At 45.1% G+C, this 21,008-nt stretch overlaps 1 protein-coding gene across 8 annotated transcripts in view; it reads right to left on the reverse strand.

Moving 5' to 3' along the window:
* The window catches only part of LOC111767394 (aldehyde oxidase 4-like), a 57,022-nt gene that overhangs the window by 33,366 nt on the left and 2,648 nt on the right, over positions 1-21,008 (reverse strand). For 7 of the 8 annotated variants that reach the window (XM_023622329.2, XM_070241473.1, XM_070241470.1 and 4 more), the window contains exons 3-12: positions 16,841-16,937; positions 14,132-14,240; positions 11,768-11,894; positions 8,783-8,844; positions 6,240-6,323; positions 5,522-5,602; positions 4,130-4,274; positions 3,790-3,882; positions 1,882-2,033; positions 571-664 (exon numbers count right to left, since the gene is read on the reverse strand). In XM_023622329.2, coding sequence (XP_023478097.2) covers positions 571-664; positions 1,882-2,033; positions 3,790-3,882; positions 4,130-4,274; positions 5,522-5,602; positions 6,240-6,323; positions 8,783-8,844; positions 11,768-11,894; positions 14,132-14,240; positions 16,841-16,937 — 1,044 coding nt within the window. The other variant, XM_070241474.1, reaches the window with a different exon arrangement.

A 21,008-nucleotide genomic window follows, 5' to 3' on the forward strand; every position in this document is an offset into this window, starting at 1 on the left:
ATTTTTTCAAATGTGATTTTAATCCAAGAGAGTGTGTCTTATATCAGTAGCCCTATGAATAATATGCATTTGTTATTTCCTTAAGTTTAAATCATTTTCTCTTGGCAAAGCTCAAGATGTCTTTGAATAAAGAGAGAAGCAATGAGTAATATGCCCCACAAACTTGATTTTGTTTAAAATGAAAAGCCCTATTAGAAAAATTTCCATCCTTATGAAACTCTGATAGGAAATATGCCAATAACTTGAAAACCACAAAGATGCATCTCATTAATGTTGTCTTTAAATGCTTCGATACCACAGTTTGGACTGTGCATAAATGCGGCCAAATAGTTAAGAAAAATTGTCAGGTACAGTAACTTATCTGATCTACAAGGACACAGAGCATCTGAAGAACAGGTAATTGACCCAGGTTCATCCCTACGTTGAGGTCATGTAGCCCACATATATTCGGGGGTCTAAGTTAGAGTACCTGGGCTCCTAGTTCAAGTCAGACACACTTGGGTTTGTGGGAAGAGCTACACAACGCACAGCGACAATTATAAAACAGATACCCAGAGCTTCCTCTCTTACCTTTAGATATCACATTGATGGTAGCATTTCCTGCGGCTAAAATGGGATTTAGGTCAGAATAATTAGGTCTGCTCACCACATGTCCTCCTAAAGTCTGAATTAAAAAGATAATATTTTTTAAGCTACACTTAGCTATTTGACAAATAAGGAATTGTGTATATAAGGATCTTGTGTAAGTTTTTAATTCTATTCTCTGCCTCACAGAAAGATCTCGCAGAGTTTTGGGGGCTAAATAGATCGAGACAACATATTGTGCAAAATCCCCACCCAGGACCACAGTCTAAACTTGTTGCTTGAGAAAATCCTCCTTTTCCATGTGCGGTGAGAAGGAAAATTTCTTCAAGAACTGATCCTACTGTGAGTCTCTGATGACACGGGGGAAGGTAGAGACCTGAGCCTGAGAAAGTCTAACGAGGCAGGACGTGTAGCATCACACTCAAGACGTCTGCTGTGCTGCTGCTGTGCAGCGGAATGCCTCTCTGGTGCCCTGACCCAACTGCAAAGCCGCTTCAGACACAGCCCTGAATGAGGAGCTTTGAGGGGACTTAGGGGGCAAGGTGATGTCGAGAGGAACCGTGTGGTCCAGGAAAAGGGGCAGAAGAGGCAGGAGCTGAAAACATATGGTGGATTTTGAGAATCAGTAGAAATAGGGTCAGGGAAAATCAGGAGAAACATCCCCTACAAAATTCTGCCAAACCGCCCATCACCTGTGGAATGGGCAGTGGCTCAAACCAGTTACTCTTAGATCTTGAGTAATAATAATAAATAGCTAACTGGGGACATCCAAGAAGACACATGCGGGACACACATGTTTAGAAACCGACCTCAGGGCAAAGGTCCGAGAGGAGAACCAGCCATGAAAGAGTCTTTCTGCAGTCTGTGGGGACCGCAGGCTCGTGTTTACTACACCTTGGGTGAAACACGTTTCTCAGACTGTCAGAGCTGGACAGGATCTTAGAGACAGTCCATTTAGTTGAACCTTAATTTTTAAAATGAAGAAACAGTGGCTTAAAGGGGTCAAGCGGCTTCTCCAGGATCCCACCACTCACAGGGGACAGGCTGGGAGAGTTGGGGCATCTTTGGACTCTAGTACGGTAATCTCGTGGTACAATACGCCACTTCTCACCTTGGACACACACATACCCATAACGCGACACCTCTCACTTGGGGCACACACGCACCCAGTCACACTCATGGTAGAGGCTTGTTTGACACTGACTTGGGATTCCTCTTCAGGGTAATGTTTGCCAAGTGACAGAACGGTAGGACTGTGCTTGACTGTGGCTAACTGCGCAGAACCAGGGGACGTACCGCCATGTTCCTAATCTGGGCCCCGGCCAGCGTCCTGAGGTGCCTCAGGAGAGCGCGGTGCGTCCTCGTCTTCTCCTTCGGTTGCTCCGAAACAATGAAGCGTAAGGCGTCGCTCAACTGGGCCAGGCTGTATCCTGCACCTATTGTCACCCCTGAGAAGAAGGCAGTGGAACATGAACTTAAAGTGAACTGTAACCAGAGGCATCGGCTGCACGCAAACAATCTTTCAGATATGTCTTCTCTTTTCATGTTAACTGAGAATAACAAAGACCAAAGATAAAGATATTTCTGGCCATTTGCTTTATTCCCAAATATTAAGTACTCAACTCCTTTTCTCAGTCATGTATACCGTCATATTTTAGGACATATCAACCACAGATGTCTGAAATTCATGGCTTGGTTTACTCCCAATTTAGAGTTTTCCTGAATATATTGATCAACTATGAAAATTTCAGCCCAGGTTCTGTAGGACTTGTAAAAGCTCACTAAGCTTAACTGGGAATTGACTTTCGAATCTGCATGGCCTGCTTGCCCTCGTCCACAGACATCTCTTCCCATTGCTCCCTTATCAGCCCAAGTGGACAGACGCTGCCTGGCCCTGGGACCCGTTCTACCTGCCGCTGTGCGGGCAGGGCACGCTGTGAGCAGCACTGCCATCCGGTTCACGCCTTCCCGATGGGGGCGGGACCACACTCAAGGGGGTGAAAAAAATCTCACTCTGTTTATACATAAAGCTCTGATCCGCACACTGTACAAAAACACATATGTGTTCTATCTGTGGTGCTTACATTTCCTGCAGGGATGGTTAGAGAGGAAACGTCTCTGGCTCCTTAGAGAGGCAATAATGAAAAGGCTGAGTGGCATCCACACAGTTCTACAGGCTCCGCCTCCCTAGTCTGTGCTCCCACCTCGCCCTAACCAAGGACATCCACACCTCGCTTCCAGGCCTCTCCTGGACCAGCCTGGCCTCCCCTCCCTCCTTCTCCGCCTGTGAGGCCGTTGACACGGACTTTCCAACAGGTGAAAAATGAACGGGCAGACTGACGGAAGATTGGCAGGTCAGAGGGGAAGCAGATAATTTTCCATTTGATTTCCGTTTATTCATCAGGGAGAACCCTATTTTATGTCGCAGTTTTGGCTCCCATAACCTGTTGTCCATTCAAATGCTGGGTTTGGGTAGTGGACGGTGGGCTGTGTTCATCAGGCAGCCTTGTTCGCCGCAGTCCGTGGAAGGAGTCCTTGAGCAGGAGTAGGAAGACCCAGGATCCAGTCCTGACTTGCCGTGTGTTAGCTGTGTGACGTTTAGGAAGTTGCGTAAGCCCTTTGATTCTGCGTCTTCTCTAGGAGAATGGAGACACCAAGGCTTCCTGCTATGTCTCCCTCCCAGGTCGTCACGAGGATCAAAAGAAACGAGATGCGGAAGCACTTCTTGCTGAATTGTGAACAGAGCGTAAAAATAAATAAAGTTGCTATTCACATTTAACTTTTCAAATCTTGTGGCCAAGGTTTTTTTTTTTTTTTTTTTTTTTTTGGTGAATGTCCGTGCACACAGGACGAGCCATGAGAAAATTCGTGAAGTATGGAGTAATGTCTGGCAAGAACCTCTCCTACCGGCCAGCCTGTGTCTTAAGTCGTCTTATTCCGTCTGTCCCTCCGTGGCTGGCGGGGCTGCATGACATCTTCCCGCCACTGTGCCTCCTAGGACATTGTAACATTCAGTGAGGCGGCTGAGTGGGTCAGTTTGAAAAAGTTCCTCAAAGATACACAGTAGGGACACAATAACTATTTTTGAATGAATAAATGAATAAATGAGGTCACACGCTCAAATTAGCCCAGTGCATGTAATTCATTATTAACAGCTAACCAACAGCCAATAGTTACATCTTATTTGAAAAAGAAGGTGCTTACCCTCATCTGTGGTCTCCACAAAATGCAGTTCTGGAAGCCAGAGTGGAGATATGAAAACTGGATGGAATTCATCTCTGAATTTCATGCTGGGCCCTTAAGTAGGAAAATATTGAAAGCAATTAGAAAAGGAAGACAATGGGTGCTAACAGATCTCACTTACTGGTAATCCAGGGTAAAAATTGTGCTGCACGTGACTTATTTGCAAAAGAAAACAAAAAAGCATTCTAAAGGTCCCCAGGTCTCAAGAAGTAAAAACAAACTGTGTGTACAAAGAGTTTAACAGAGACGCAGATGTTCGCGTTAGCTAATCCAGACCACAGAACGTGCTTAACCCACCCACCCACTGTGGTGTTCCCCATGACGAGGGGCGCTTTGGGGAACTGGGTTTTCAAATCCAGAAGGTCGTCCAGGGTCACGGGGGTGAGCCAGGTGGTCCTTTCCCCCTGGAACGCCAGCCTCCTCTTGTTTGGGTCTTCTGCCATTCTCTGCAGAGAAGCAAAGCCGACAAGCTTTGAGGTGAGGCTCGTGAACCACAAGCCACGAGCATATCCGCTGCCCTAGGGGTCCAGATGGGCTGCTCATCATTTGAGCTTTCTGAGGTGCCACAGCTTCTAGGGATCAGGAAAGGGTGGCCTTCTTTGAGCTCAGAGAGTGCAGGGGACTTACCCAACATCACACAGCTGCACTGTGAGACATGCTAAAGGCATTTTGTAAAACTGGTAAAGTAAAAATCAAATGATACTTATGATGATGAAATTACATTATACCACCTAGATTGATAGGATCTGGGCGGGCACCACTGATAAACATCACGATAGGTGTCTGTCCATCAGCTGGAAGTAGAGCAGGGCGAACTCGATCTACACGGGTGGAGGGAGTGTGAAGAGGAGGTGCCGGCACTGCGGCAGCGGCTTAGCCTGCACTCAAAGAGGCAGGCTGCTCGTTCTCCTTCTGCCCCAACAGCAACTCAGAGGAGCCCCATCTTGGGATTAGGTTTTTTGCAGGACAAAAATTGTTCAGAGGCAAAATTATCCTTGAGAAAAATTCCTTAAATTATTCATCAGGTAGAGTGTAAATGGATGTTTTTACACGTCTGTAATATACATGCATACTTCTATACATACGTATATATCTGTATCTATACATATAGTCTTTAAATACCAGGTGTGTCCAGGTTCTCGCAGTCTGAGGGGTGCGTGGGGACTGACGCCCTCTGAGAAGTCAGTGGAATCATGTCCCTCATCCTCATGCTCTCTATGGGGCATAGTCATGGAACAGAGTGACAGGCACAACACACTATTTATATTATTCTCTCTCTCTCTCTTCCCACTAAGTTGAAATCAGAGAAGTTAATTGCAAGAGTAATGTAATTTCATTATAATAAGTATCATTTGAGTTTTACTTTACCAGTTTTACAAAACGCCTTTAACGTATCTCACAGTATAGCTCTGTGACCTTGGGTAAGTCACCTGCACTCTCTGAGCTCAGTATCTTCAACTGAGGAGCTTGAACCAAAGTGTCTCAGAGCTCCTGGCAACACCACTCTTCTAAGCTGTCTGCTCCACAGTATTTATAGTGGACGTGAACAAGTCCCTAAAAATGGGTTATTTTCCCATGATCATATTGGACACACTTCCAACTTTTAATGTCTAAAACTCAGTAATTCCATTGCGTAATACAAAAAGGCTGAAACCACATCATCATAAGAGACAACAAAAGGGAAGTATCTTACTATCAGTTCAGGAGGAAATATAGGTTCCTGGGACGGATCCAAGGGCTGGAATTCGTCTTCATCATACAGTTTGGTACACATCTCAAGAAAACAAAACAAAACACAATGGAACTTCAGAGTTACCGGGAGACAGACGGGAGTCTCTAAGTGCGGGACTTCAGAGCCACGTCTGTCCCTCGGACACCGGGACACAAAATGGCGGTGCCAGAGCCACAGGGCGCCCCGAGGGGAGTTCTTCAGCCCTCAAAGGGCCGGGATGGTCTCCCCTGCAGATTCACCGTACTCTGGGCTTCCTCCTTTGGTGTCAGAAATTGGCTTTTAAACTCCTGTGCTGGGTCTCAGGTACTATTTGCCGATATTTCCTTGCCCTGAGCATGAAGATGCACCACTGCTTCCATCCCCCTACAGCTTGTGTGCCTGTGTGTGTGCGCTTGTGTGTGTGTGCATGTACTTGTGCTTGTGTGTGTGCATGTGGGGTAACCCGAGATTAAGGCACAGAAAGTTGTAAAGTTTCAGGAGAAAAACAGCCTTCTGTGGTGACCGGCCTCGTGACAGTTACGGGCTCCCTAATGTGAGGAGCAATTTTTAAGCTGTTTATGCCCTGAATTCACTTACTTTGCACTTTACTTACTGAAAAGAATAGAAAACTTGGATAAATTTGGATTTATGGGAGTATTTCTCAGTTAATCCCAACTGAAGTGGAACACCAGACACTTACTTTTTCCTGTCTAGTCACGAAAGGCCTCTCGTCTTGCTCCATGTAACATCTTCCTGATCCTTTCACTTGGCAAACAGTTGATTCCTTAGGAAGTAAGGAAGTTTAAAACAAATTCACCGGTCGATTCTTTAGACACCACGCTGAGTTCCAGAGTGCCAGGCCCCACGGGAGCCGAGGGAGAAGTAAGAGAGCGCATCCTTGCCCTCCAGGACTCTGGGATGGATGGGGTGGAGATCAAGCTGTTCCAGCACTCAGCAATTAGGGGAAATTACAGGAGCGTGCAACCGTGCTCACGATAAGGTCACGTTGATGGTGTCACTCAAGTCTCAAGGGAAGACAAAGGGGGCTAGAGGAGGGTGGGGCCAGCCAGCTAAGGCTCGCAACTAGAAGTGAAGTCAATGGAGTAGGGTTATAAGGTGGAAAAAACCAAAGAAGATGGCTCTTCATTATCCTAAAGGTGAGACGGTGTGCATCTGTAACGAAGGCCTGGAAGACAAAGTGCCTTTAAGACTTTCTATGCACAAATATAAATACACTGAAAACCCAAGTTTAGTTGGATGATACTGGAGCTATTCTGAATTATTTGGATGATTCAAGTCCCAAACCATTTTACCTTCATTTTCAGGAGATTTCATACAGACCCAAAGCAGTGTTTTGGGTAGAACTGAATTCACCGGTCACTTACGGCAATTCTCAGACTACTTCTTTCACCCTTGTTTGCCCTTTTCACGTGCACACGAAGCCTGCGGGGCTGTGGCGGTTTGAAGACCTGTGGTTCGACTTCACACATGGAGTCAAGGGGACTCGGGTTTTGATTTCTGCTGTGGTACATACTACCTGGGTTGACTTGTTCAATTAGGAAGATAAAACCCATCCCAAACAGGTTTGTTAGATTCAAATATGAAAAACGCACGTGCCGTATCTGACACATAGGAAGTGCTGTAGAAGTGGCCACTGATGTCTGTACTTATAAGGCAGTTTCCTACAGGGTTCCGAAGGAATTCGGATTTGTGACAACGGTACGCACAACACGGAACCAACTACAAGTGGCTGCATGTGGGGACCCAGAATGAGCGAGACAGAAAGATCCATCTTTGCATACGTTTTATCTCCAGGAAAATAATCATATCGTATTAGGTTAAATCACATGGAATCACTGTTTTTGTGGATCAAAAATGGTGGGATATTGGCCATTCATATGCTTCAACATAAAGAGTATCTTATTCAGGATTCAAAATAAACTATTCTGTAGTTTGCAAAGCTTTTTGAAATACTTCACTACTGGCCTAAAAGCAGATGTTTTTCCCTAAGACTTTGGCATTTGGAATTAACTTGAATTGATTTTGGTCAACCAAAGTTATATAAAATTAATTTTTGCCATAAAAAATGGGTGCTGGAAAAACATTCCACCTGAAACCTTGTTGAAAATATATCTTCTCTTGACATTTAGTGTGCTGAAACCTTAACATATCTCAAAACTACCCCTCCTGGCATACACAAAATCATTCTTTTCCTACCTCCTTCATCCTCTCTGATGATTCCTTGACCTCACAACTTTGAAAGCCAACTTGGCTTTCTTTCTCACTGCATCCTTTATTGTTGGGAGGTTATGATTCTGGCAATCCCTTTCCAAAGAATTACCTTTCTGGGCCCATGTCCACCACATTGGTTGAGGGCTCATCACCTCATGCATGGGATACTGCACTAGTCCATGCCTTCATCCCCAACATGTCTCTCCAGGGATCCTGCACTAGTCCACGCCTTCATCCCCAACATGTCTCTCCAGGGATACTGCACTAGTCCATGCCTTCATCCCCAACATGTCTCTCCAGGCTTCTCCTTCTCACAGGCAGGGGCCAAGAATTTCCCTTTTGAAATACTGTTCTCGTGTTACTCCTATCTTGAGAACAGACAATGACCATAGATTGGTTATCAGCTTTAAGTCTAAATGCCTTAGCCCAAAATAATATCTTTTTACTCTGTCATGCTTCAGCCACGTCAGTTTCTAGCTGAACCTTGAACATCTTTCTTTTCCCTACTTCCACGCATTTTCTTAAGTGGAATTTTCTACTGGCCTCTCCTCATCCATCCATTTCTATCACTTCCTTTAAGACCTTGCTCACAATTCCTATTCTCAAAGAAGTCTCCTCTGTGTCTTCCCTTCCTGCTTATTAACGCTCTTTAATTCATGTTCTTTCAAAACTCGTAGACCTGGTATAGAGGATATATTGAGCTTTTAATATCTTGCTTTTTAATTATGCTTTTATTATTTCTTGGGCTAGATTTCACTTTCTTGGAGTTTACATTTCTTGATGTCATGGATCATATACTTTACTTCTTAGGAAAGTGCCTAATTTAAGGCTATAAAAAAGTTAGTTGCTAAAGGTTTATTAAAAAATACTGACAGTGGCATTCAACAACTTTCAGTGGTTAGAAAGGCCAAAACAGGGTTATTTTAGAGCTGATTGAAATCAATAGATGATTTTATGCAAAGGCTTATTAATACATTAAATCAACTGAAAAAAGAATTTTATTTAACTTACCACACAGAAAGTTTTCCCACTTTCTACAATTGGTCGGTATCCAGTACAGCGGCACAAATTACCTAATTCAGAAGAGATCAACTTTTAAGGAATGATGTAGAAATACATTGCATATTTGTGCTTCATGTGTTCAGTGGAATGGCTAGCTATATTAATAATTAGATTCCTTTTGTTTCCCAAACCAGCAAAATGACTCTTGGGAACAGAGATGTTCTTCAAAAATAAATCCATGATTACATTTTCTCCCTGAAACATCACAAATATGGCCATAGTTTTTCCTAATCAACTCTTCCTGCCTTTTTCCCACTCCTGCCTTAACTCATGTCAACTGCAGCCCCCATAACATCTCACATGGGCCCTCTGTTACGCTTTTCTCATGTAGTCTCTTCTCCCTCAAACGTCCTCCTAGGGAAAGTGTGCCCATTTTTCAGGGCCTCAGCCCCGCTTCTCCACGGGGTCTGCTCTAACACCCAGCCAGAGCTGTGCCTCTCACCGTCTGGATCCTTCTGCAGGCCCATCATCAGCTGGGGTAGGGGCATTTATAGACATGCCTTATCTCCCTCACTGGATCTTAAGTTCCTGGAGAAGGCCAGGATTGTCTTAGATGTTCTTGAACCCTCCCAGTACAGGAGAGTAGGCGTTCTAAAAGTACCTGGTATCATTTTAATCAATCAACATTTCCAAAGCATAGTGGCAAAGGTGTGGAAACCACTATCTTTCTAAAAAACATATCCAACTTTTCAGCCAGTATAAATGATATTTATGAAGAAGTTTTTAATAGCATTGGAAAATTCTTATGTTACACTGTTAAAATTGTATATATAATAGTCACAAGGATTTAAAATAAGCAAACAAGAACGATGCCTAGAAAAGACTGAAAGAAAACAGAAGTGTCTAATTGTGGCTGCTTCCTGGTGGCAGAAATATGAATGAGTTTTTTCCTTATCTCTTAATTTTTTTGTGCATTTTTCATCATAGGAATGCATTATTTTTACACTAAGAAATAAATGTAAAATCATTATGTCCAAATATAGCTATAAAATTTCCAAAGCAGTGTAAACGGGCACGTTGGGCATGTTAAAACACCTAGAAGTGAAGTGAAGTGTGGACACCAGATGCCGGTAAGTCACGTGCCAACGTGGGTACCAGGTATGCTCCCTTTTTTATTAGAATGAGAATAGCTCAGGAAGAAACCGCATGTACAAGAATGGATTCAGACTCCATAACCTAGCTTTCCTTTCGCTAAGGAGAAAGAATATAGAAGTGTGTGAATTAAGAACCTCTCTTTGGAGGAAAGGAGCTGAAATGTCCGGAACATAAGTGCACGGGGTGAAACAGAAGTATTTACGAGGCAGCGGACACCTTCTCTCTGATAAACTGGAAGCAGACATTAAAGGCTAGAGGTGGCTGGTGTCACACGATTTTTTGTTTTGCTTTTGTTCTCGGCCGCGTGATCAGTGCCGAGTCTAGAAGCCCCACTAAAGGCCCACCGACAGAAAGCTAACAGCACCTGTTACAGAGATTCCTCTGATTCTAAGGGAAAAAAGATGCAAATTCAAAAATTGTATTTCCTTAGCCTTGAAGGGAAAGACAAGATAAAATGAAGTGGTGATTTATACCAGCTGACCATGTTAGAAGGCATGTGCCATACCTAATCGCATTTCTTTAAATTTTATTTTATATCATTGTTTTCTTAAAATATGAACATGAAGGTTATCAGTGTGGCTAGCATTTATAATTCTAGAAAGAGCTCAAGTAAATGGATCGTGAATCACAATACACTCTCCATCCGTCACTTCTAGAATCAGGCCATCTCCTGCAGCAGTTTGGCCAAACTTGACAACCTGATCTCCTGGTGGTCATGATGTGAGCCACAGGCACAGCATCTGGGGAAATCCTCCATCTCTGTAGGACCGCCTGTGCGTATTCGAATGAACAAAAGAAAGTAATGCACACCACGAGATCTCTGCTTGTCAAAGCTCTAAATACCTTACTGGTGAGGATTACGTCATTGAACAAAGATTACTGTTCAAATCCGCACAGGTTTGGTTAAAATTATAATTGAAACCACAGGCCAAAGTTGTGGTAGCACTTAACGAGAAACTGAAAAATTTTGAGTGAAGAAGTTGTTAAGACATAAGGGAAAATATTAGAGAAGGTTTACACACCAGTTACCATAAAACTGAAGTTGAATTTTTACTTTGCTTTATTCTCCATCTTTTCATCATAAAACTGAATTTCTGTCTGTTTATTGAAAGAGGCAAACAACTTTCTTATAATATTCAGAGGTTTGCTTTCACAGCTTTCTTCTAAGAATTAGTGACCAGCTACATTGGAACTATGTATCTTTGTTACACAAAACTACATTTATTAACACGCATTTTTGGGGGTAGAAAATGTGCTTGTTCACTTAAATTTTATAGCTCTTTTGTCATAGGAGATTGAACCACTCACTAGCTTATTTGTGATAATTAATTGCTATCTATGACCTCCTTGATCTTCTGATGAACCCAAACCACAACATAAAATGTAAAGTATCTCAAAGGTTATTCTCACTGTAAAATTAATTTGAGTAAATAAAGTTGATAAATGATTCTAACAGATTGATTTAAAAACAAACAGCAAAATCTCATTCTTCCACACTACCTAAACTTCCACATTTGGAAAAGACTGTATGAAAAGTGTCGGAAACAGCCCATCTGAAGGCCTTTGCAGAGGGATAACGGGCTCTGTTAAGACAGCGGTTTGTCATGAAACCAGTGTTGCCCCAGTTCTTGCCATCGCTGCAGCCAGAATGAAGGCAGCCCCTCCTGGAGAGGACTCGGGTCCAGGGAGGTGCTGAGAGGCCGACATGTCGGCCAGGTGCCTAGAACCCCGGCACTGGTGCCACCGCTTCTCTCCCCGGGCTGGGCTGCCCCCTCCTTCTCCGGTTGCTTGGGCGCTTTCCACGCCAGGCCCTACCTGCAGCTGGCCAGGAAGGCTCACCTCCAAGAGCTTCGGTGATCTGCTCGGGGGTCGGCTCCGGGTGGGTCCTCAGCAGCGTGTAGATGGACATCACCATCCCTGGGCTGCAGAAGCCACACTGCGTGCCATGACACTTCGCAAGTCTTTCCTGGGAGGAAACGGCCCATTATGCTTTAAACCTCTTGTTTCCCAACCTGGGCCACCAGAAAGGAGTGAAGCTCATATAGTTAGTTTTCTAGAAATAGCTGGAGGGTAAAAGATGTCACTCTGGAAGAAACATATTTCTATTTCTTGAAATCACTTTTTTTTGCCTTCAAGAGACACCTAATGGCAGGTATTAATTAAGTCACTTTACTCTCCAGACTGTTTGTCTCTGACGGAGGAAGTGCTGTTTAGGAAACATGTGAAAGGCTTTGGAGTGCCACTCGTGTGAGTTTTGGTCCTCGCTATAACTCATTAATTGTGTGACCTTGCCTTCTCTTCATCTATAAAATGAGGATACTAATAGTATCTACTTTACAGGATGGTGGGAGAATAAATGAATGATCCTATGCAAATCATTTAGCAGTCTCTGACAAGCAATTTTCATCCTTTTCTCCATCCATATTATAGAACTTTTGATGGATTAAATGACAAAAATCCATAGAAATGCTTTGAAAATTGTAAAGTGTTTTTAGTAGTGTTCTATCAAATAAATAGTAATAAATAGTAGTGCTGTTCATCAATTTACTTTATGCACATTCAACTTTATGCACTTAAACACAACAACAAAACAATAAAGAAGAGACTGAGAAATGTCAATTTACTTTGTCCACTCTCTGTGAAGACCCCATGCATGAAGCTACAGATGGAACATGACTCTCTGGGCCCCTAGTGTCACATGTGTCTCTCACAGGGTGCTCAACTGGCTGGCTTGAGTGTGATTCAAAGGATTTGAAATAAACATTTTTCAAACAGCGTGACCCCTAAGATGAAAGCCAAACACTTCATCTGCAGCTCCACTGAAAGGACAGACATGGCTGGGATGCCAGAAGGAAACGGGGCTGTGTTGCCTTTATTATCAGATGGCAAGTTGTTTCAGATGTGGCATATAAACCTGGCTGTAAATGTGCTGGTAAACATTTAACGGGTTTTGATCTTGGATCTCTGGGGAAACAAGCCCTGATTTGTAGCTTCTACCAATTTAGTAGTATAAAAACTTCCATCATGCCTGATATCAAGCTTCCAACGTGACGTCACTGAATGCAGATCTGGGGAGAGATGCGCAGCGGCATACGTTATACGGTATTTCCACCATGTACATGCAAAGGACATAAATAACCTCAAGAGCGTAGGTAATAGTAAAATGTAGTAAAATAATTAGGAAGTGATGAGTGTTGATATTTACTAATTGTGTTTTTAACATTATTTTTTCAATTTTAAGTTTGTATAGTTTAATTATTAATAAAGGCTGTGTTTAAAGACTGGCTAGCAAGAGACCTGAAAATTTGACAGTTGGCTCTTGCAAGTCAGCATGAGCGTGCTCCAGGGCACCGCTGAACAAATCAGCATCAGTCCCATCAAGGTATGAGAGGAATCGGACAAGCCGCAGCGTTGGACGCTTCTATATTAGTAAGGTGACGAGCCAAGCGTGGGGTGAGATCTTACTAAGATCAAAAAGTCAGCAAGTTTTTGGCTGAAAGAAATGCAGCATCACCAAGTGCCATCACTGGCAACACACTGTCAGAGGAAACTCTTCGCCTCCATGTTCCAAACCCAATCTTCTAAGAGGAGGACTTTCAAGGGAAAATAAGGCTACTCATAATTTTCTTTCTACATATTGCTTTAAAACTTAACCTCTGCAGAAGTTCCTTTTCCAGCATATATAAAAACAACATTACCGTTCCTTTATAAAGTTCTCTAAACTTCAGTAGCCGCAGTGTCATTTTAGCTGTCTTTTGTTTAGCCTGGTATAGGGTCACTCGTGAGACATTTGGGGAGCACTTGTACACGTAATTCGCCTCTCTCCCGGACTTCAGTAATTTTGAAATGTTGTGGGCAACTAGCATCTTCTATAAACTTCTGGTTTCCTATCTCATTGTCTTCTCTTGTCAAATTGGATTGTCCTTGTTTTAGTTCAGGGCAAGGATGGGGCTGAGAAGTTAAGACAGATTAAAATCAGTGAATACATATTGAAGTTCTTGGGTTTAAGATATATTAAAATCAGTGAAGGAATTTTGCTTTATATACCAATCTCTGAAAAGATCCCTAGCTATGAATCACTGAATCTCACAAGATAAGAATTTAAAAGCATAAAGGATTTCAAAGTTGGTGACCCAAATGGAGTCCACTGGACCACGTGGGATGCCTATTCCACCATCTGGTTCCATCACATCGTCTTCTCACCTGCACGGGATGAATCCTGGTTTTGATACTTCCCACACCTTCCACCGTGGTGACAGCAGCCCCATACAGAGAGCAGATGGGCACGAGGCACGCTGTAACTGGATAATGGCTGTGGTGGAATTATGTAAAGAGAACACGTTGTCATCACAGAGAGGGGGTAACATAATTTGGGGAGTTATTTCAGCCTAGGAGAGTCATAAGACTGTATCTCCCCCAGAATACAGAGAACACTAGATATAACACCATACATTTCTGGGTTTGTCCAAGGAAGGACTTACAAATGGATGATGAACAGTAGAGATAAATGGAAAAGGAGATTCATGAAGAGCTTTGTGTGAGACCTCCAAGAGACCCTCATCCCCCATTTTTTTCACATTCTAGGGAAAGGAAGACTTTTACTCACATACGATGATATATTGACTTACGTAAACCACCATGGGGCAATTGGCCCAGTGAGTCTCAACTCTTCAAAGCTTTTAAAAATACAGATTCTCTGCTTGCACACTAGCCCAACTAAATCAGAATCTCTGGGGTGAGATCAACTCATCAATTTTCAAAGCTCCTCAGCTGATTCCAATGTCTGGCCAAGTTTGGAAGCCACTGGTTTATGCCCCTGTCTTGGCCATCTCTCCCACGCTGGAGTCTGCATCAATGACATGGCAGACGTGGTTAGTAGCAGATTCTCATCTCATCGGTTTGGAATGGCACCCAGACTTAATTAGTCCAAGTTGGCTTCTTTATTCCCACCCAAGCTAAGGCCTACTCTCTTTTCAGGCATGGGAAATGGTCCCTTTCCCACGGAATGTTTACTTTACTGTCCTACCAGGCTGAGGGTATGAATGCTGCTCTTCTCAAGACAAGATAGAGAGCTGCTCTTGGCTCCACCAGCCCTTTGTTCAAAGGTGTTCGGAAGCCACCCAGCAGACTAGCTAGGGACCCTGGAAGAGTGCTGGGTGTACAGAGCAAGGGTGGACCCCAGGTTCGTTGTGCAACAGATGTATTTCTGGTTGTCGTGCTCCTGCAATTCCCCCTGTTAAGAACTTCCTCTTAGTCTTATCTCCCTCTGTCTTTTCTCTCAACTCCCCCAGCGCGCAGTGCCCTCCTGGCTCTTACACTTTGCCTCATGCAGGAAATAGAGGCAGGAGCTCCTTCCACTCCCCAGCCCTCCATGACTCACCTGGAACTGCAGTCAGTCTCGCCTCCATTCCAGGCGCAGAGGGCGAGGAATCCTTCCTCCTCCTCCGCCCCTGTGCTCTGGATCCCATCTGTTCTTCTCTCTTCAGGGACTTATTCTTTCATCAATGTCCTCCTAACCTCTTCCTTTGTAGGGCCTCATTTCTTTAAATTCCCTTGAATTTATAAATGAATTCAAGTGTTTGCTGAGCTAAAAAAAAAAAAAATCCCCAAACCAATGTCTCTCTCCAGCTACTGGCCCATCTTTCTTTCCCTTCTTAGTCAGGTTCGAGAGCTGTCCACCACTTCCTGGCCTTCCAGTCACTCCTGCACCTCGCCTTCCAGCCCCATCTCTCTGCTGACGTTGCTCTGGGGGCAATCTATCGGCGCCGGCCACTCCCTGGTGTTTCATGCTATTGACCACCCCTTCCTTCTCGCAACTTTCTCCTTTGGATGTTCCTCCCTCAACTCTGGCTGCTCCTCAGTCTCCTTCGTGGGGGTGTCTTTCTTTGCCCATTTCCCTGTTGTTCTGCAGTGTCCAGAACTTAGAAGCTCTCCTACAGTTACTTCCTGCCACCTTCCAGATGGCCAGGGCTGAAAAGCTGCCTGCACCACTAAGGGGCCCACATGACCTTGAACAAGTCATTTAACTCTTTTTGCCTCAACTTCTTCACTTCTAAAGTGAGTGATAGAGATGTCTAGCTCACAGTTGTTTGGGAAAGAAATGTGACAATGTCCGTAAGCCACTCCGCACAGTCTCTGCCACACAATAAGCATCAATAAATGTTAACTACTTTTATTATCATTGCCATTACTATTTATGTTCATAACTTCCAATCCATTATAGTTCTGGATGAGAGCTCTTCTTTGAGTAACGACTTGTCTATCTAGATGCCTGTGGACAGTCATTCTCGTGCCCCCTAATCACCCCACATGCCAAGGCTCCGAAGCTCAGCTTACCCCCGTTCCTCCCCTGCATCTCCTCTTCCACCTTCCCTAATTTGTGACAGGCACCACTCGGTGACCTAGCACGAAAACTGGGGATCATGCCAGACAAGTCTTCCTTCACCACCACATTCAACCAGCGAGCAAATTTACATTTTAGGTCAAGGTGATGCTGGCTCAATCATGATGCATGATTTGGGATCTCAGTCAGCCCTCCCAGGCAAACTCCTAGTGCAGGGCGAAGAGCTAAAATCTGCCAGGATGATATGTCACTTCTTTGCATTTAAGCCAATCTTGCCTGACGCCCCTTGCCCCCCGACTCTGAATCTCCCTCTCAAAAGCAAAGGAAGTGTTTGTACAGCAATAGTGAGCATGGCGCTGAGATGCTGGCACACAAGACAGATATCCTCTGATGGGAAGAAAGTCCATGGGAAAGACCTGGAGTTTAGGAGGCTGCAGGCAGAGCAGGTCTGGAGACAGTATGAGCGTGACAGACCCCTGGAGAGAGGAGTGCGTGTGACATGAAAAGAAAGAGGCTCCCCCTCCTTCTTAGATGTGCCCAGAGCAGGGCCGGGCCAGCACAAAGGATACTGGATCTTCTTGGTCTTGGGATAGTATCTCGACACCATGACGGTGCAGGCACCACAGCCTCCTCCTCCGCAGCCATACTTCGTGCCTGGGAGATGGACTGGAAGGAAGGGAGTCAAGGAAAAGAGGGGCCCAGCCGCTTTGCTTTTTACACTCTCCTCCCTCGGACACTAATAACAAGTAACAGGTCTTCTTGAGTCTGTACCAAGGTTTCTTGCTTAGCGAGAGTGTTCTGCTTTTTGCATATAAATGAGCTCCTCCTTGAAAGGTGAGAAGAAATTTTTACAGACCCACACTGGCTTATCTGAAACCCTGGGGCCAGAGGCATTTCTGAATGCAAAATTTCCCATATTTCCCATATTTTAGAAAGTAAATGAGATAGGGCTCCCAAGTGGGGCTGGGGCAGCACCTTGAAATCAACCCATCACTATTTCTGCAGTGAACCATATGGATATCCACGCTGAGCACGACACATGAAGACTACAAGGAGCCTCGCGCCAGTTAGATGAAGGTTTTCATCCAAATGAGTTCTGAAAAAGCCTGTTGGATTCAGAGTTGTGGACAACGGATTCTAGACTCGAGTGACGTTACCTCTATGGAGGTGGTGGGAGGTGGTGTGCGTGCGAAACTTAAAAAAATCCCCCTGGGAGGCTTACCTTTTGCTGGTTCAGTAATGTAACACTTTTACTTGCTCATGGGATTAGAGAATATGAATTTAACAACCATAGCTCCTGAACCAGTAACATCAACAACCACTGTGTACCTTTCCCCTATAAGGTATTTGCATATTTTCACAGAGAAAAAATAAATAATAAATGTAAGTCTCCTGCCTTAGATTCTCTAAGAATCTGGCATTTGCTTGGGACCTTTTCTGGGTGAGGTTTAAAAAGGATTTCATGGGTGGAGGTCATAATTGGCTTGGGAGGAGGGTAAGTCTAATTGCATCTTGGAAGCTGCTGCTCATGAGAGGTAACACCAGCTCAAGACACCCCTGCAGTAAAGAGCTGAGCATTCTCTGCAGAGCACCAGGGCTGCACACCCCCTCCGCTGCTGTGTTGCTCCTCGTCTGAGTCAGCCATGCCTGTTCACGCAAGTCAAGCTTTCCGCTTTCAGACAGGGGGCTGAAAGTCCTGCCAGTAATACCTTAAGTAGAGAGCTCCACTGAACAGGGAAGAAAAGGCAAAGAGACCCTTCCTCTCTGCCTTTGGTGTCCTGACATTTCCAAGTGAAGGAATCTGGAGCTGTCTGGCTCAAAGATGGAGGTCCCTTTTCACTTTTCACTTTGTCACACCTTAAAGCAGCTCTGTGACACACTTAGCAACATTGCCTCGAGTGAAAGGTGAGAAATTGATTCAGCCAGCTCTTCTGTCCTCTGGTCACCAGACAACTAGTCTGATGCCTCCTCCTTCTACTCCCAGCAGAAGTGCACGACTCAAACGGCAGCTTCCATATCCTGTCGACCCATCCTTCTTATTAAGCATGTCATTAAGTAGTCTTGCCAGATAAAATACAGGACGGCCAGTTAAATCTGAATTTCACATAAGCAACGAATTGTATTTTAGTATAACTATATCCCACGCATTCAAGTTCTAATTTAACTGGGTGTTCAATATTTTTGTATGCTAAAGCTGGCGACCCTACCTAGGTCAAATACAAACAATAATACATCAGAAGTTTATTTTTCGGTCCTTTAAGAAGAAGAGCTATCTCAGTGTCCTCAAGACACACAAGCCTACAGCTTATCCAGAAGAAGTCACCCTGACACCGAACGCTGGTGGCCGACGTGTGCAGTTGACCCTGGAATGTCCACTGGGATCTAGTCATTCATCAGTGAGTTCCTGTGTCCTCCATGCCAGGCAGGGAACGTGACATCAGGGTCAGATCGGATCCTTTGCCTCAAGGATCTCACTCCTCTTTCATCTCTCGCGGAGTCCTCCTACTCCCACCAACCACTCTTCACCTCCATCAGGACAAACTTCTCTCAGTTTCAGCGCTTTCAAAAGCACTGTCTTCCCTTGCGTCTGGCCCCCTGTACTGCTGACTGCAACATCTTCACCCTAAGCCTTCCGTTTCCCCAGCAAACTCCCACTCAGCCCTCGCCAAGCCTGGCGTGAGTGTCCTGCCTGTGTGCCCCCAACACAGCACTCATCACACTGGCTGCTTGCCTCTTGGCTGTCAGTCTCCCTCACTAGACTCGGGGCAGAGGCTGTGTCTCCTAGCTTACATCTGAACACCTGGTGCTTGGCAAAATTCGTTAGCCGAATGAAGAACTGTTTCGAGAACTGTAAGAAGTCAGTGATGGCTATGTGGGAAAACAAGGACAAGTGTTTGGGAGTCTCTAAGACATCCCATTTCCCCAGTTTTGTCTTAGAGCCAGAATCTCAGGGAGATTACGATTAAAATGATTAAAATTAAAATACTAAATCTCAACGATTAAGATTAAATTTTTTTTTTGAGGAAGATTAGCCCTCAGCTAACTGCTGCCAATCCTCCTCTTTTTGCTGAGGAAGACTGGCCCTGAGCTAACATCTGTGCCCATCTTCCTCTACTTTCTATGTGGGACGCCTGCCACAGCATGGCTTGCAAGTGGTGTCATGTCCACACCCGGGAACTGAACCGGCACACCCCAGACCGCCAAAGTAGAATGTGCACACTTAACCACTGTACCACCAGGCCAGTACCTAAGATTAAAATTAAGATTAAAAACCCTCCTTGACCCAAGTAGCTGGCGGCCAATCCCTCTTTGTGGTGCATTAGCTGGTTCTGAGGATCAGATTGGTGAAAACCGGGCCAGGAGGGGGTGTGTGCAGGAGAAGTGAGAGGGCAGGTGTGAGAGAGGCAGCGGGTGGTAGGGTGACTCAGTGGGAGGCTGTGACCTTGGCAAGGCATGAGAGGAACAGAGGTGGGGAGGTGAAGACGCCTCCAGACAACTTTTACTCCTTGTGCACCTGTGTCCCATTCTGGGAATGACACCTGAGCCAAGCCCATGACAGCAGCAAACTGGGGTTTGGTGGGAGCCTGCAGTTTTCATAACACTGGAGACCCACCTTAAGGAAAGAATATAAAATTATGAATATATATTTGCAAACAGGGTGCCCCGGGAGTCCTGGGAAGAGTGAAGTCGGGGTGCTGGTGTGTGCATGTGGGCTGCTGACTCTGGCAGGAAACCTGCAGCCATCCACACACATTCATGAGTCACCTACTTGAGAAGCAAGTTACAAGTAAAGCCCCTGACTCCATCCCAGGATCCCTGTAGGCTCTGCGCTCAGAGGCTGGGGCCTGGAAGTCTCGGGAGAGTCTGATTTACTCAGAACGACTTATTTGTGATCCTGGGCACCAGGAAGGAATGGGCAGAGCGGGATGCCCAGGCGATGCGGACCTGGGGGCTGGGTGAGCCTGCCTAGGGCTGCTTCTGGCCGTGCTTACTTGGGAGGCCATGAATTTTCAGCTCGCTCCTGATGTAGATGAATTTCTTCATTTTAGGGTGTGCAGAGAAAGCACAGTGAACTGTGTAGGGGACGTAGAAGCGATGTGGGAGGGAAGCGATGGGCCGTGCTGACCGACCTCAGGATCCTGAAGCTTGGGGAGGGGAACCCGTGGGACCAGTGAGGGAGGATCTGAAGCTGGGGGAGGGGAGACAGAGGGACCAGTGAGGGAGGGTTTGGCGTGTTTCTTTCTGCGTTGTGTGTTTTTACAGCAATGAGCCCAGTTCCTGGAACAGTGAGTAGAATAGGGACATGAAGGGACAACACCGGCTGCAGTTGTAACATGATGGCTAGGAGAGCAGACCGCACAGCTTCAACAGAGAAAGACAGAATCTGGAGTGAGAGCGAGGCTCAGGTACACCGAACTCCCTAGATAAGCGTGGCAAGGAAGGAACCGGGACAAATGAAGTTGTGTGCTTAGGTGCGTACGCTGGCAGGCGAAAAGACAGGAGTGGGGAAGGAACTGAACATCCTGGAGAAGGAGGGTCTCGTATACCACCAAGTCCCCAGGCCCAACCCAGTGAATTCTTTCTGACGATTTCCAGAAGGTCTTGGTGAGCCAGGGTGGAAAAGGTCCAGATAAGGGGTGGAGCGTGGGGGTGCCTCAGCTATCCTTAGCAATTTGGAAATAAGTTTGTGAAACCTTGTTTTCTCCCATAAAGATTAGGAAAAGATATAGGTGACAA

Source organism: Equus caballus, chromosome 18 (genome assembly GCF_041296265.1).
Source record: "Equus caballus isolate H_3958 breed thoroughbred chromosome 18, TB-T2T, whole genome shotgun sequence".
NCBI lineage: Eukaryota > Metazoa > Chordata > Mammalia > Perissodactyla > Equidae > Equus > Equus caballus.